This window comes from Parambassis ranga, chromosome 21, assembly GCF_900634625.1.
Source record: "Parambassis ranga chromosome 21, fParRan2.1, whole genome shotgun sequence".
In the NCBI taxonomy this organism is placed as follows: domain Eukaryota; kingdom Metazoa; phylum Chordata; class Actinopteri; family Ambassidae; genus Parambassis; species Parambassis ranga.
In genome coordinates, this window is record NC_041041.1 from 8,023,541 (window position 1) to 8,036,478 (window position 12,938).

Below are 12,938 nucleotides of genomic sequence, written 5' to 3' on the forward strand. Positions count from 1 at the left end.
CTTTATAGTGGCTCTGCAGCCAAAACAAACTGATGGTTCACAAGTTCCACCAAATCTGAAGAAGCACCAACCCACATGTAGTCCCCAGTTTACCTGTGTGAAAATGGGGTAAACGGTGCCAAATGCATCTACTGGTCATGGCACCTGTCCAGGAGTCTATCCCTATCATAACTTAAGGAGCTACAGGTTCACAGCCACATTTATGCAATATCAAGTAAAGAGACTGGACTTGATCTGCTGCAAAAGCCCAAGATAATTCCAGACCACCTGCAATAATGAGTATCATAAATCCAGCACGTATGTGAAGTCATAATGACACAGGACCACCTCCCAGACTCAACACTTGAGAGCTGTATGCTCTGCGAGACTCAACACTTCGCTGTGAGCAGAGGACTCACATATTTTTTTATATAAAACTCTTCTTCTCTTTTCCAGAAAGTTTTTATGAGTATAAACGAAAACCTTTTCCCACGCCTTTGTTATGAGAGCAGTATGTATATGACACAAAACAATGACCATAAACCAGTGCAGCTCCCAGGATCCAGTTCAGCTTCATTACTCATCTGTGGCTTCTCATTTACAGTACAGCTCTGTAGTGAGGATCATCTTTTACAATGTGTCCTGAGAATAACCTTCGGTGGTCTGCTGTGCATCACAAAGGCATGTGACAGACGTACACATTATTTCCACAAAAAGTATTTATACCTAAATAAAGACCAATGTAAACATAAGTAAATAACTTATCAGTCTAAAAAGAGAGCATGATGGTTAAATGCCATTTAATCTGTAATGTTTCTGTACTTTTGTGTCGTGTGAAGATAACCCAGACTCTAGATCTCCGAAGCAGGCAAAGTGTTCAGACCAATGCCTCTTTTAATGAGAAAAGTTGTTTTTGTTGCCTCCCTGTTCTTTATGGCTGCACTAGTGCATCACTCCAAATCAACTCATCCAAAATACTATACAGCTAATGAAATAAAACCAGCTGGGTCAACATAACCATTTCTCACACTCTTACTTTGCCCCAGGTTGGAACATACACTAAGTAGATTAATGTTATTAATGCCACTGGGAATATGTGACGTTTATATGAATTATTAGTCATCACATTTTGTTTCATTAAAAATGTGTACTTTGGTGTAAGTACATTAATATGTAATAATCAACAGCACGTGCCCAGATGGATTAATGGATGTACGTTTTCTGTAAGGGCCAAACACATTTATAGTAATCATTTCTTTTAGTCACCCAAAAGGCTCCTAGTGTTCTCAACCTGTAACCCTTAGCATGTGTTAAGTGGGCAGAAACTCAGCAGACATTAGTTAGACAACTATAAAAACCCTTATTATTCCCTTTGCCAACAAATGCAATGATAAACACAGTGTGTCTGTTTTTGCACTTCTTTCACACTGTACCATCATCATGGAGAACCTACAGACATAATGATGGTTGGTTTGTCTGTGGTCAGACTGAGTCACCATCTCCTTTCATGCACTGCACAGATTAGGTTTACCACAGACACAACCGCTTCCTAATACTTCCTGTCTGTGTCAAAAGCAGCCAAAACCAACAAAGACACTCAGCGAGGAGGACAGGATGATGACAAGACGAAAACAAACTGACGGCAAATGACAAATAAATACGTAATGTCTCATCTTGATAGTGAGCAGGAACTATAAGGAAGGTTTCTTATGACTTTCTTATGACTGCAGTCTGCACCGGAGACCCCCACAACATCATGACTGACAGGATTAGACAAAACACACAATCTTTTCATGGTGAACTGAATTTAAGTGCAGCTCTCTGTGGAATTTTAACCATACACACAGATATACAGAAAAGAGTGAGTGCATCTTCGCGACTACAGCTGCACATTCCACAACTCCCCCAGCAAATTTCTCAGTAAAATATCCTACTAAAAGATTATTAATAACAAACTTATAACATAATTTAGAAATATGAGGGACTGAAAGGAGTGTGATAAACATGGAGGCACCTGAGAGGAGTACATTTTCCCCACACACACATTACTTCATTTTAAAACTCATACATCATCCTTGCAGACTTTGGGTGATGGAAGTGACAAACTGCCTGCTGAAATGCTAAGTTCTCAGTTTTCACACATAAAATGACACAGTGAAGCATCAGCAGTGTTTGTAGAGAACCCCCCTGCATCTGTATAAGGTATCAGATGAACAGAGATCACAGATCAGGATGAGTGTTTGATCTCTGGGTTTGTTCCTATTCACTGACTCAATGCTGCAAGAAGGACAACACATGAACACTGACGAGAGAGAGGTGTAAAATATGGCTGCTGTGGTAACGGTGATGAAGATTCCCAGGGCCGACAGAAACTAAATCCCACTACAAGGACCACGAATGGTTGGTCTGTAGTTTGTTTTGGCAGCTCATCCTTAAAGGATCTGACCCATGACCTTTCCACTTTGACCTTGGCCAAGAAGCCTGTCTGATCCTGTTTCCTCTCTACAATCACTTGTCTGTTAACACTCATGCTGATAATTACTAGAGATGCTTTAAGTTAGCTATCTAGTTAATCTGAGCTTCCTTGATTGCGACATTTCCTGCACAAAGACTTTAAAGATAAGGGAGTTCAAACATCGAAGCCTTTTTGAGTGTTCTCAGTTTTATTTCTCATACACTCTTTCTGTGATGGGGTTCTCGTTGTCTCACTAAACATCAGATGAGGTTCACTGTTTTTTAGATTGACCTGATAACTCAGTCAAATGGAGCACATTAATGTTTGTTTGTATAGGGACAAGTATGTAGCAGCCTGCCACAAAAACCAGCACTTATTTGTGGTTAGCCTAAGCTAACATGTAAAGCCCCCAGACAGGCTTTTAAAATATACAAAATAATCTCTATGACTAGTCCCTGTTTAAGAAAATCCCTTTTTTAAACTGCAGCAAAACTTACTGTAGACTAGTCGCAACCCCAAAACATGTGATCAGTGGTTCATCAATCTGTTAATCTGATGGCATGGTGTTAATGGTGAAATATTTGGCAAATGTATGTAAATTGTAAATTGCTTTGAGTTTGCACTGCCAAGGCATGGCCCGTCCTCACATTTTCTTTGCTACTGTATGAGGGCAGTCTCTCTTTCTTTACTCTCTCTGTGCATGCAGACCACACGTCTCTGTTGATGCCTGGACTTCCCTCTCTGTTGGAATCAAGTGCATGCATGTTGAATTTTTATCTATAAATTTTACAGTTCTGTCTGATTTCCATTGTTACTTTTACAAAAAAACTGCAGTGCATATTTAGACATGAAGCCAACATGTTCTGATACCATCAGATGGAAGTAAGCACATGCCTGAGGAGAAACATACTATGGTCTTTTTCAGGTAATTGTCTTCAGATTTTCCAGTTGACCGCTGCACACGAAGGCACGCGAAGGCACACGAAGGCACCTCTATGTAAAATTGTGTGTGAATTCACCACTTTCATCTTTTTGTGTGGGTATGCCTGTGTATAGATTTGTACACTGTATGTCAGACCATCTGCCTCTGCTGTGATTTGCCAAGGTTACAGCTGCCCTTTTTCACACTAATGATGCAGATGTCAAAGAACAACTGCAAACTGGTTGAATTTGAAACACCTGGCTGCAAGATGATCTGAGACTTTACATGTAACACACGTCTGTGATGGAAACATGCTGCGTGATAAGACTGATGCGTATCTGACCAACATGTATCTCAGGGCTGTGTGGGATACTCCCAGTGCCAGCTGAGAAACATCTCTGTGAAGAATTCATGGAAACAAAGCAATCAGTCTCAAGTCTGAATTAGTAATTTGAAAAAAATAGGAAAGGGTTGTTTCTAGGGAAGATTTAGCTACGTTTGTATAGAACAGAATAGAATCAGCTGATATTACATCCACGGATCAGCTCCAAAAAATAATGATCAGGGCACCTTATTCAAAATCAATATACATAAAGAGATGAAGATAATGCAGGGTTTGTTTCTTTTTTTGTCAGGTTATTAACTTTGAAGAAGAAACCCCCGTCCTGTTTAAAGCCTGCACATCATTTGTGCAAAAGATAAACATCTCAAACAATATCTCGATTCATTTCAGCACGCCGTTTCCAACCTCCCTGCAGACTCAGTGAATCCAGGACAACATTAAAAGGAATGTGGGTGAGGACGCTCTGGATTCACTGGATAAAAAGAAGAAAGAAGCATGTCCAAACGACCCCTGTGACTGCAAGTGGGAAGGTATAAACACAAAGCCTCAAATGTCTGACTGTAAGAGTGAACACATACACAGACTGAAAGGAGTTTACAAGCAGAGTCTGTCACCACATCATGCTGGTCATTGTTGTTGTCTGGCTGTGTGTGAATCACATATGTGGGGCTGAAGGAAAAGTTTCCCCTCACACTATAAACTGTCTGGAAAACATTCACAGAGTTTGACAACTCCACCTTGCAAATACTTGATCACTACTTCAACAAAGTCAGAAAGTAATTCACTTTTCAGTTCTTATACAGGAGCTTTTGTGTCGGATTTCCCCCACCAGCCCAGTTTTTGCACCCAAAGCAAAATGGCTTAAAAAGTAGGGCAGCATGTCAAAAGGGGAGAGTGTGTACTTTGTGTGCAGCTTCGGCTTCCGCCAATAGTTCAACATTAAGCTGAATCAAATAATCAGATTGCGAGTGTAAAACAAACATACATATACATACAGAAGCCGGAAAAGAAAACATCAAACATGACCATGTTTGTGTTGGCTTATCTGAGGCATGACTTGATACAACACTAAAGGCCCCAAGGGCCTTCATTATATTGATAAAGCGTAAATTTGTGCTAGTCATAATAGCATTTTTATAGTTGATAAGAAGTACAATTTGTCCGCAGCTTCTTTTACAGATAATTTTACTTCCAGTCTCACTATCGACTTCCTGTCAGAGAGACTAAACACATCGACTCGTCCACACACTCATGACCTAAAAATTACTGATAGAAAAGGCAAAGGTAATCCACTCAATGTAACACTATTAATACTGATTTTTCTTCCTAATGCCATGGCATTCTTAAGATTAGTACTGTAAATACCCTCTCCTTTTATTTAGCAATTAACATGTACATCCAGCGTATGTAAATCTGCTAATAAAGTTCAAATGACTCCTTGCCTGTTGCTGGCAGACACATCTTCCTGTTCACCCAGGTAGTCAGATGTCAGTGGGTCTTAGCAGATATATAATATCATTTGAAGATGTATATGGTTGTTGCTTTAACCCATTTAAAATGTATATTTACCCAGATCTGTGTTCCTCAGACAACAAACACCTTTGTGCTTTTTCATGAATGGAGCAGGGTCACATGGAGGCCACATTTGTACAATGACAAGAGGTCAGTGGGAGTTTTAATGTGGTAAATAAATAACATTTGTTAACTTAAAAACAATTACCTAATGGTATAATGGTATAATAGTCTCTACATGTGGTCAGGTCAGGTCATATATATAGACTAGAAAAGGGTCACCACTTTTGCACACAGCAAAACATAAAATAACATTTATAGTATTCGAATCATGAATAAAAGACTCAAATTCATGTTTAAACACTGAAAACACATGATATTTAATCAATCTGTAGGAGAAGCCTGCTATAGAAACTGCAATTAAAGCAGGGGAGTAGTGCAAGAGAAGTGTGGGAGCAGAGGGATGGGGTCATTCTACTGAGAGCTTTGAAGAAGAACATGAACTAGAGCAGAGGGACCGGCTCTAGTTCATGTTCAAACTCTCACAGTGCCCCTGTGGCTGTGCACCAGTGTAAACACAGCTCTGGTTTCTGCCCTGAGCCTGACAAAGCTGAACCTTCCCTCTCCTCGGGTCACACAGACACTCAAATCCATTTCACACAGGGCCACACTTCCAATCAGGGCTTCCTACTAAATTACCCTGGGATTAGATCCATTTGGATCCGTTCTGGACTTTGGTGCAAATGGGCCAACTTGTCAGACCTTGTTATGGTGACAGCCCTGCAGCTCAAACCTCTAATCAGATGACCAATAACATCCAGATGGGAGGATCCATTCAGGAACATGGACAACAGAGAAGTTGGAGAACATCTGTTTAGGCTCTATAACAGATACTAGTCAAAGGATGAAATTTCTGTCTATAAGCTTTCTAGACTTTGGTTGTATTCAGGGCAATGCTATCTAATTACAAGAAAAACACAAAGAATGCTCTATAATACCTGCAAGGCAGCCGATTGTGTTTAACAAGGAAAGCTGAGTGGAAAGTTCAAGTCCAGTTAAAGTCAGCATCTCTAAATGCCAACTCCATTCCTGTGTCTAAAGACACACACACTGACCCAGCTCATCCTCACCAGGTACTGTAGATGACCATTGTTTAGATGACCATTGTTTAGTGTGTGTGTGTTTGTCGCCATGGTTGCTGAGGAAACGTAAGAGAAGTTTGTTGCAGATTGATATGTACATGTCCTTAATGCTTTCAAAAGGTGTTTTGTAGTGAACCTCAGTCAATCAGACAAAACAGACTGACATAGTGATGAGGAAAATGAAGGAAGGAAATTCAGAGGATCACCAGGAGAGTGAGAGGCATAGAGGGAGGGAGCGGTAGGAGGGGAACTGGACATGGTCACGTTAGTGTGCATTTAACTGTGTTAACATTCTTCCCATGACATGCAATAATTCAGTATAATCAATTAGACCACAGCTGTGCAGGAAATTAATGGTCTGTGTCTCCATTCCAGAGGGAAACACGTGCAGAGTGCTACAGTGAGACCAGCCAATGCTATTGTTTTATATCATAGCTGTGCCTGTGCCTGGACGGAGGCCCTGATGCTAAATATGACAAGATACACTTCACCCCACCCACCCCCACCTACCAAAAAAAAAAAATCAATTTAAAGAATGACTCTAGAAGTCCAATCAGTGTGCAGGCACCTGTGGAGCCAGCATGTATGAGAGTCCATGATGCGCACTTTCTATAAACACAGCTGAAACAATCCTTCCATCTGAGCTCACTGAGCAGCCTCACCACTGCTGAGCAGAGACAGACAACCAGAGATGTACATGTAGGTGGAGGAGGAGGAGGAGGAAAGATACATGGGGAGAGAACTGAATTGTGAAGAAGACAAGTTGAGAGAGGAAGAGGATGAACAGACCGTCTGCCAAGTGTCCCTTTCAGGGATAGATGGAGAGCGAGCGAGGGGACAGAAGACAGGATGGATAAAAAGCAGGGGCAGAATGAGGCTATAAAAGGAAGTGAGGGACAGCACTGTGCTGAGAGACTGAAGCCTGGGAGGACGGAGGCTTTGGAACTCTTTCAGCACAGCCTGATGGGACCCCTGTGTCCCTCTATTAGTCACTGAGAGATGGAGTAAGGGCAAAGGACAAGGGTGGATATATATACACACATATACTGTATATATATGATACTGTACTCAGGGATTTTCCAGAGACAAGGTCGACAATGAATTCACTTCCGAAATTCACTCCAAGACAAACAAAGTCTTCTTGTACTGCACCTTCTCACTCATTACAGGGGACTCATAAACACTAACGAACAGAAATACATACACTAAAGCTACATTTTTTTATAGACTATGATGCAACATACACCATGGAAACTACACAGCAGCCTACACAGTCTAATAATGTTGAGTTTATTTGGCTATTTAATCAATGTATCTGACAAATTATAGTGTAAAATTATCATATATATATATATATCATATTATTTTTGCTGACAATTTACAGTTGATGTTATTAATTATCTAAGAAAATATTCATCACATTTATTGATTAAAATTTGTAGCTACACCCCCACTGACAAAACTGTAAACCCACCAATATACAGTTGACTTATCTACTTTCTGGAGGTAGGAGAAATTCTCTTTCTGTTGGACTGACAGAGTGAGAAAAATACAGAGTCTTTGTGTGTCTGCACTCACTGTACAAAGTAATACACAAGGGTTGTGTCTCTCTAGGCTGTCACACATGAGTGGGGATAACAATGAAGCATGACCAACAATTGTCCAGACAATTAAACCAGCACTATTCCTACATTCCTGTTGTAAGGTTTAAAAACCTGGCAAACCTAGAAAGTCAACAAACGTTATAATAATTATATCTGGAAGGTTACAATAAATTGATTAACAGCAGCACACCAATAGAGCATGGATCTATTTTCAGCAATGCCACAGAACACACTGTTTCACATGTTGCTTTATGTAAAGTTCACATTGTGAATGCACATCTCAGTGATCTCTGGTGTAGTCAAACTATGTGGGGTCCAGCAGGGCTGTAAAGAACCCCTGACACATTAAACTCCACCCGTTTCCCTTTCCTGTTTAGAGAGCTTCTCTGGGTAATGTATTTTCTCTTCACACAATTCTGCACTCAGGATGTTTCCCATAAAACCTAACTTCACTGAGCCCACAGATAAACACAGCCCACACTTTCTGCACGCGTGAGGCAGAAAATTAGCCTCACACATCCTGCTGAAAAGGGGGAGAGCAAATTGTCCTACCAATTTGAGGCGTGTTCCCCCAAAAAACTCTAAACAAATCTCATAAAATGTATTCTCTGAAATTTGTGAGGCAAACAGCCAAGCACGCCAGGCCTTTCCTCACATTTACAATGTAGACTAATCAAACAATCACCACCACAAAGTCACGTTCAGGCAACTTGAGAGGAAACAATACTTAAGCAAACAAAAGACCCACATACTGTACGTCCATTAACTTCTATCAACAGTAACGCAACGCAGCATAAATGGAGGGAGTTTATGGGGATCTGTCTCTGAGGTGAAGCCAACACCTAAGTTGAAACTGCTCCATACACACAGTGACAGGGAAGCCCCACACATGGGCTTCTCATCCGAGGCTGTGGCTTCCTGCATACCAGCACAATGGGCTCTTCCCCTGATTGTTACAGCCAAGCGCTCTCCATGTCACAGCCACTATTTTGGCAGTGGAGCTGAGGGCCATTTCTCTACATCGCAGGCAGACATCTTCCCCTTGCCCCGGAGACTCACCCCCCCCCCCCGATAAAACAATCACGAGAGGTCAGTCACGTGTGTCTGCTCTCTATTTGGTGACCCCATTACGCACCACTCATTCACATTTAGAGGCAAACTTATGCTTTAATACATCCACAGTGACCGGCTGTGCAAGTAATATGAACTGTATTTTTATTATTTGCATATTTTACCTATTCTCCTATGGATACTGAGAACACAGCAATCTGATTTAGCTTGGTCATGTGGTTGCAATGGGACACAGTGCCAAAAAGGCACATGCAGAAACAACATTTATCACAATCATCCACTTAGCTGAAACGAAGGTAATTGCTAAAGCAGACACTGCTGCTTGGCTTCTAGATACTGTAGCAAATCTATGGCCCAAAAATGTCTCATCCATCGTCCAAACTCCCACAAGTCACACATCCTCTGCCAGCATCACTCCCCGATCCTATCATGTTCAAACACATCTTGAAATATATTCTCAAATAGAATCAAAGCCTCTCAGAGGGGCCTATACAAAGCATCCTGTTAACATTACTGCCTCAAGAGCCTTCCTTCCCCCGCCAACAGACCCTGATAAACGGTGTTTGTGTGCGTGGTTGATGTGCGTGTGTGAAGTGGTGGTAGTGGTTACATGGATCCACATAATCGTGTTTTTACTCTCATGAATCTAGGGGTTCAATTTTCCCACCAAAGTATGGCAGCAACATGAAGGATTCAAAGCTGGGAAATAGTATCTGAAGTACTGTTTTGAAGGCAAGCAACATATCTAGTGCAAACTGGTCTCCCAAACACATAATAACTGCACATTTTTACATGCATCAGTCCCTTAAGAGCGTAAATATGTGCTGGTTTGCCTTTTTTAATGCTATAGTCACACCCTGCTGCAGCAATTCCACACTGAATTCCAATTGTGCCACCGTATAGGATGTTTTCAGATGGTTCAAAATCTCTGAGGAAAAACCCTGTTAGCTGTTGAGTGTTAGCACCAATTGAAGTATGGCCTATCAAACTATGAGAAACATTTTTACAAAAACATCCTCCTTTACTTAACATGTTGCACTGTGTTTCCAACACACCATCTGAAAACATCCACTCATTGATATCATGTCCATCTTTCTTGCCGTGCGGTACTTTCTTGTCCTCAGTTCCACCTACACTAACCTCAAATGTGTTTGTAGCCAGAGGTACATGAAAATTCTGGGAATTACAAATTGAATCCCATAACACTAGTAGCATCAATGGATTGGGGAAAATCCGAACGTAAACCACCACATGGACCTAGATAATGGGAAACAGTCAAAATAAGTACAACTGTCCCGAGGGTCAGATTTGGATTTGATATTAAACAGAAACATATTTTCTAAGACGCAGCTGCGATTGAGGAATTCTGTGTCAGATGGAAAACATCACTGTGACATGCATTTGGTCACCATTTCTCCTAACCCGTCTTACATGGGAAATGTCTTCAACCATGTCATTAACCACAGCTCCAAGTTACTGAAACTGACTGTGTAATGTTTACAGATGTGAATATTTTACCAGAAAGCTATTTTTATGATCAATGTGAGCTTTTTAACAGCGTGTTTGTTTGCAAAGAGCACATGGATCATGGCAGGCTAAATTTAGCCTAACGTTTCCCAATGTCAGTGCCTTGCAGAAAAGCTACACAATACACAGAGGAGCTAAGCTGTGTCACACGCTTTTAATCAAGCCCTGACCAAATCTGATAAAAGTGACAGACAACAGGGTCTTTTCATCACACATCAGAAAATAACTTCTCATCTGATGAGCCTTGAGTCCCCTGAAGAACCACCAAACATCTGACATCCTGCCCAAGCTGAGACAAACAGAAAAGCAAGACACATCCACGTGCTACACGTTCACAAGCAAATGCACGTAGCATGCACGTGGATACAGCATCACCTGGTTAGGGCTCAAGAAACAGGAGCAAAAATATGCAGGAGGAGGTTCACACCCATTTTAGTGACTGCTAATTTGTCCCAGACAAACATGCCTGTCTTTAATTTAAATGCTCATTCAGGTTTATAAAAGTGTAACAAAGACACAAAAGAAAGCTATGACAAGACAAAGACAATGTGCACAATATGGAGTCTGAAGTCACCTGAAGGCAGGTAGCAGCGGTCCTACTGCACAGAACAGCAGCTACCAAACCTAGTTTCACTAATGTCTGGTTCCACCTGTGATGAGGATGCTTTTATCAGCCATGTTGCATCATACATGATATTAACATGTGTAAGGGTCTGAGGGCCAAATCTTGTTTTTGTGTTTTCTTGTTCAGCTACAGTGACAAAGATCATCACATTTCATAATAAAAAGACAACTTTTTGCAACTTCAGGTAGTTTTCTGTGCTTAGATTTGTACTTCCACAGCCAGGATGGACATGACTACAGCACATTAAAATCAATCAAAGATACACTGCTGTTACAGGTGGCTAATCCTCCCAGCTATCCTCAAATCTGCATTTTTTTTACAATAATTCAGTTTTCTTCTCTTTGACTAAAGGCCAAAAAATTGTGCCTCTGGTATCAAGTGGCTACCTATAAACATGCACCATGACCAATTTAACCCTACAAGGGCCAACCACACATCATCCCCCCTTTAGAGGTCATGACCCTGCCCCTCAATGTCAGGTCAAGTAAAACACAACAAATCCCTCCAAGGTATCTAATTACTGTTTGTTGACTTGGCAAAAAAAAAACACGAGGAACTCTAAACCTTCAGCCAATCTCTGAACTGTGACATTTAGACTAGAGTTTTGTTTCTGATTATACCAGCAAGAACCCTCCTACTGAAGCAACACCCCAACCCAACCCAGACACTCCCACTGAGGTATGCATGTGTGCGCCAAACAGCTGCAACCAACAAGATTCAAACTCGTATCAAGCTCGTTTTCACTAACATTCCCTTGTCATCAGACTGTAGATTAAAGTGAAGCAAGCAAACGTGAGAGGGATCAAAACTTACTGCGTGCGCTCCTGAGACGAGGATGGCAGCCGAGAGGCACAGCAGCAGCAGCAGCCTGTTGATGAGAATGTCAGCAGTAAAACGCTGGTTAATCATGTGGCAGCTCATGTTGTGCCGTCAAACGTGCTGATAAGACTACCTCAGGTGCCTCTGTCTTGTGGTCGGTTGTCCGTGCATGGTCCCACGCATGCAGACCGCAAACTCAAGTCCCACGCCGCTCGTTCCCTCGTAGAGTCTACAGCATGACTACACAACCTGAGACAAACCGAGACCCCAGTGTTAACACTGGCACTATATCCGATCCGTGTGCGCACAAGCTCTTATGCGTGGCCGTAATCTCTGTTCAAGTCATTCATGTGCAATAACTCGGATCAATAAAATACACTTACAGTCACCCCAGTGTTGCGCGCGATGGTTATGAATGAAGTGGTATCACGCGGGAGGAGATGCTCTGCTTCCCGGTCTGAAGAGTTTCAGAACAGCCACCTGTGGCACCAAAAAATAAACCTCCTTCGGTATTCTTACCAAAGGCCAAAAAAACACTGCGCTATGTCCCTCGATCTCCTAACAGAGAAAAGTCAAAGTGTTTGTAACAGCAGGACTGTGCCCGTTTGCATGAGCGAGGGTGGTCGTTTTGGGAGGGGGGTGTGGTGCAGCAGAAACAAGAGAGAGTTGCATTGATCAGAACCTCACATCGTCTCGGACAAAGATGCAGCTAAACGTGCTGCCCGACCTGCTCTGCCGATAAGTTATTCAAAGAGAGAGAGAGAGGACGAGAAGCGGTCTACAGGTGTCTGTTTTGTGGGCGCTCCGCACTGTTTCTACCGCGCACCGCCACCATGCTGTTACCGACCGGCACACTGTTGGCTCTGGCGGTTCTCTACTGCAGTGTAGACCTGACGCGGGCTGAGGTAAGTGGACGAGTAGTTTTGACTTATAACTTGT

At 41.9% G+C, this 12,938-nt stretch overlaps 2 protein-coding genes across 4 annotated transcripts in view; one reads left to right on the forward strand and one right to left on the reverse strand.

Moving 5' to 3' along the window:
• The window catches only part of col4a2 (collagen, type IV, alpha 2), a 43,905-nt gene extending 31,302 nt beyond the window's left edge, over positions 1-12,603 (reverse strand). For all 3 annotated transcript variants that reach the window (XM_028433752.1, XM_028433753.1, XM_028433751.1), the window contains exons 1-3: positions 12,383-12,603; positions 12,133-12,248; positions 11,994-12,048 (exon numbers count right to left, since the gene is read on the reverse strand). In XM_028433752.1, coding sequence (XP_028289553.1) covers positions 11,994-12,048; positions 12,133-12,182 — 105 coding nt within the window. In that variant the 5' untranslated portion in view covers positions 12,183-12,248; positions 12,383-12,603. The remainder of the gene's footprint in view (positions 1-11,993; positions 12,049-12,132; positions 12,249-12,382) is intronic.
• A 74-nt stretch (positions 12,604-12,677) lies between these two features.
• col4a1 (collagen, type IV, alpha 1) overlaps positions 12,678-12,938 on the forward strand; it is a 33,208-nt gene continuing 32,947 nt past the window's right edge. Inside the window, exon 1 of the mRNA XM_028433754.1 lies at positions 12,678-12,904. Coding sequence (XP_028289555.1) covers positions 12,833-12,904 — 72 coding nt within the window. The 5' untranslated portion in view covers positions 12,678-12,832. The remainder of the gene's footprint in view (positions 12,905-12,938) is intronic.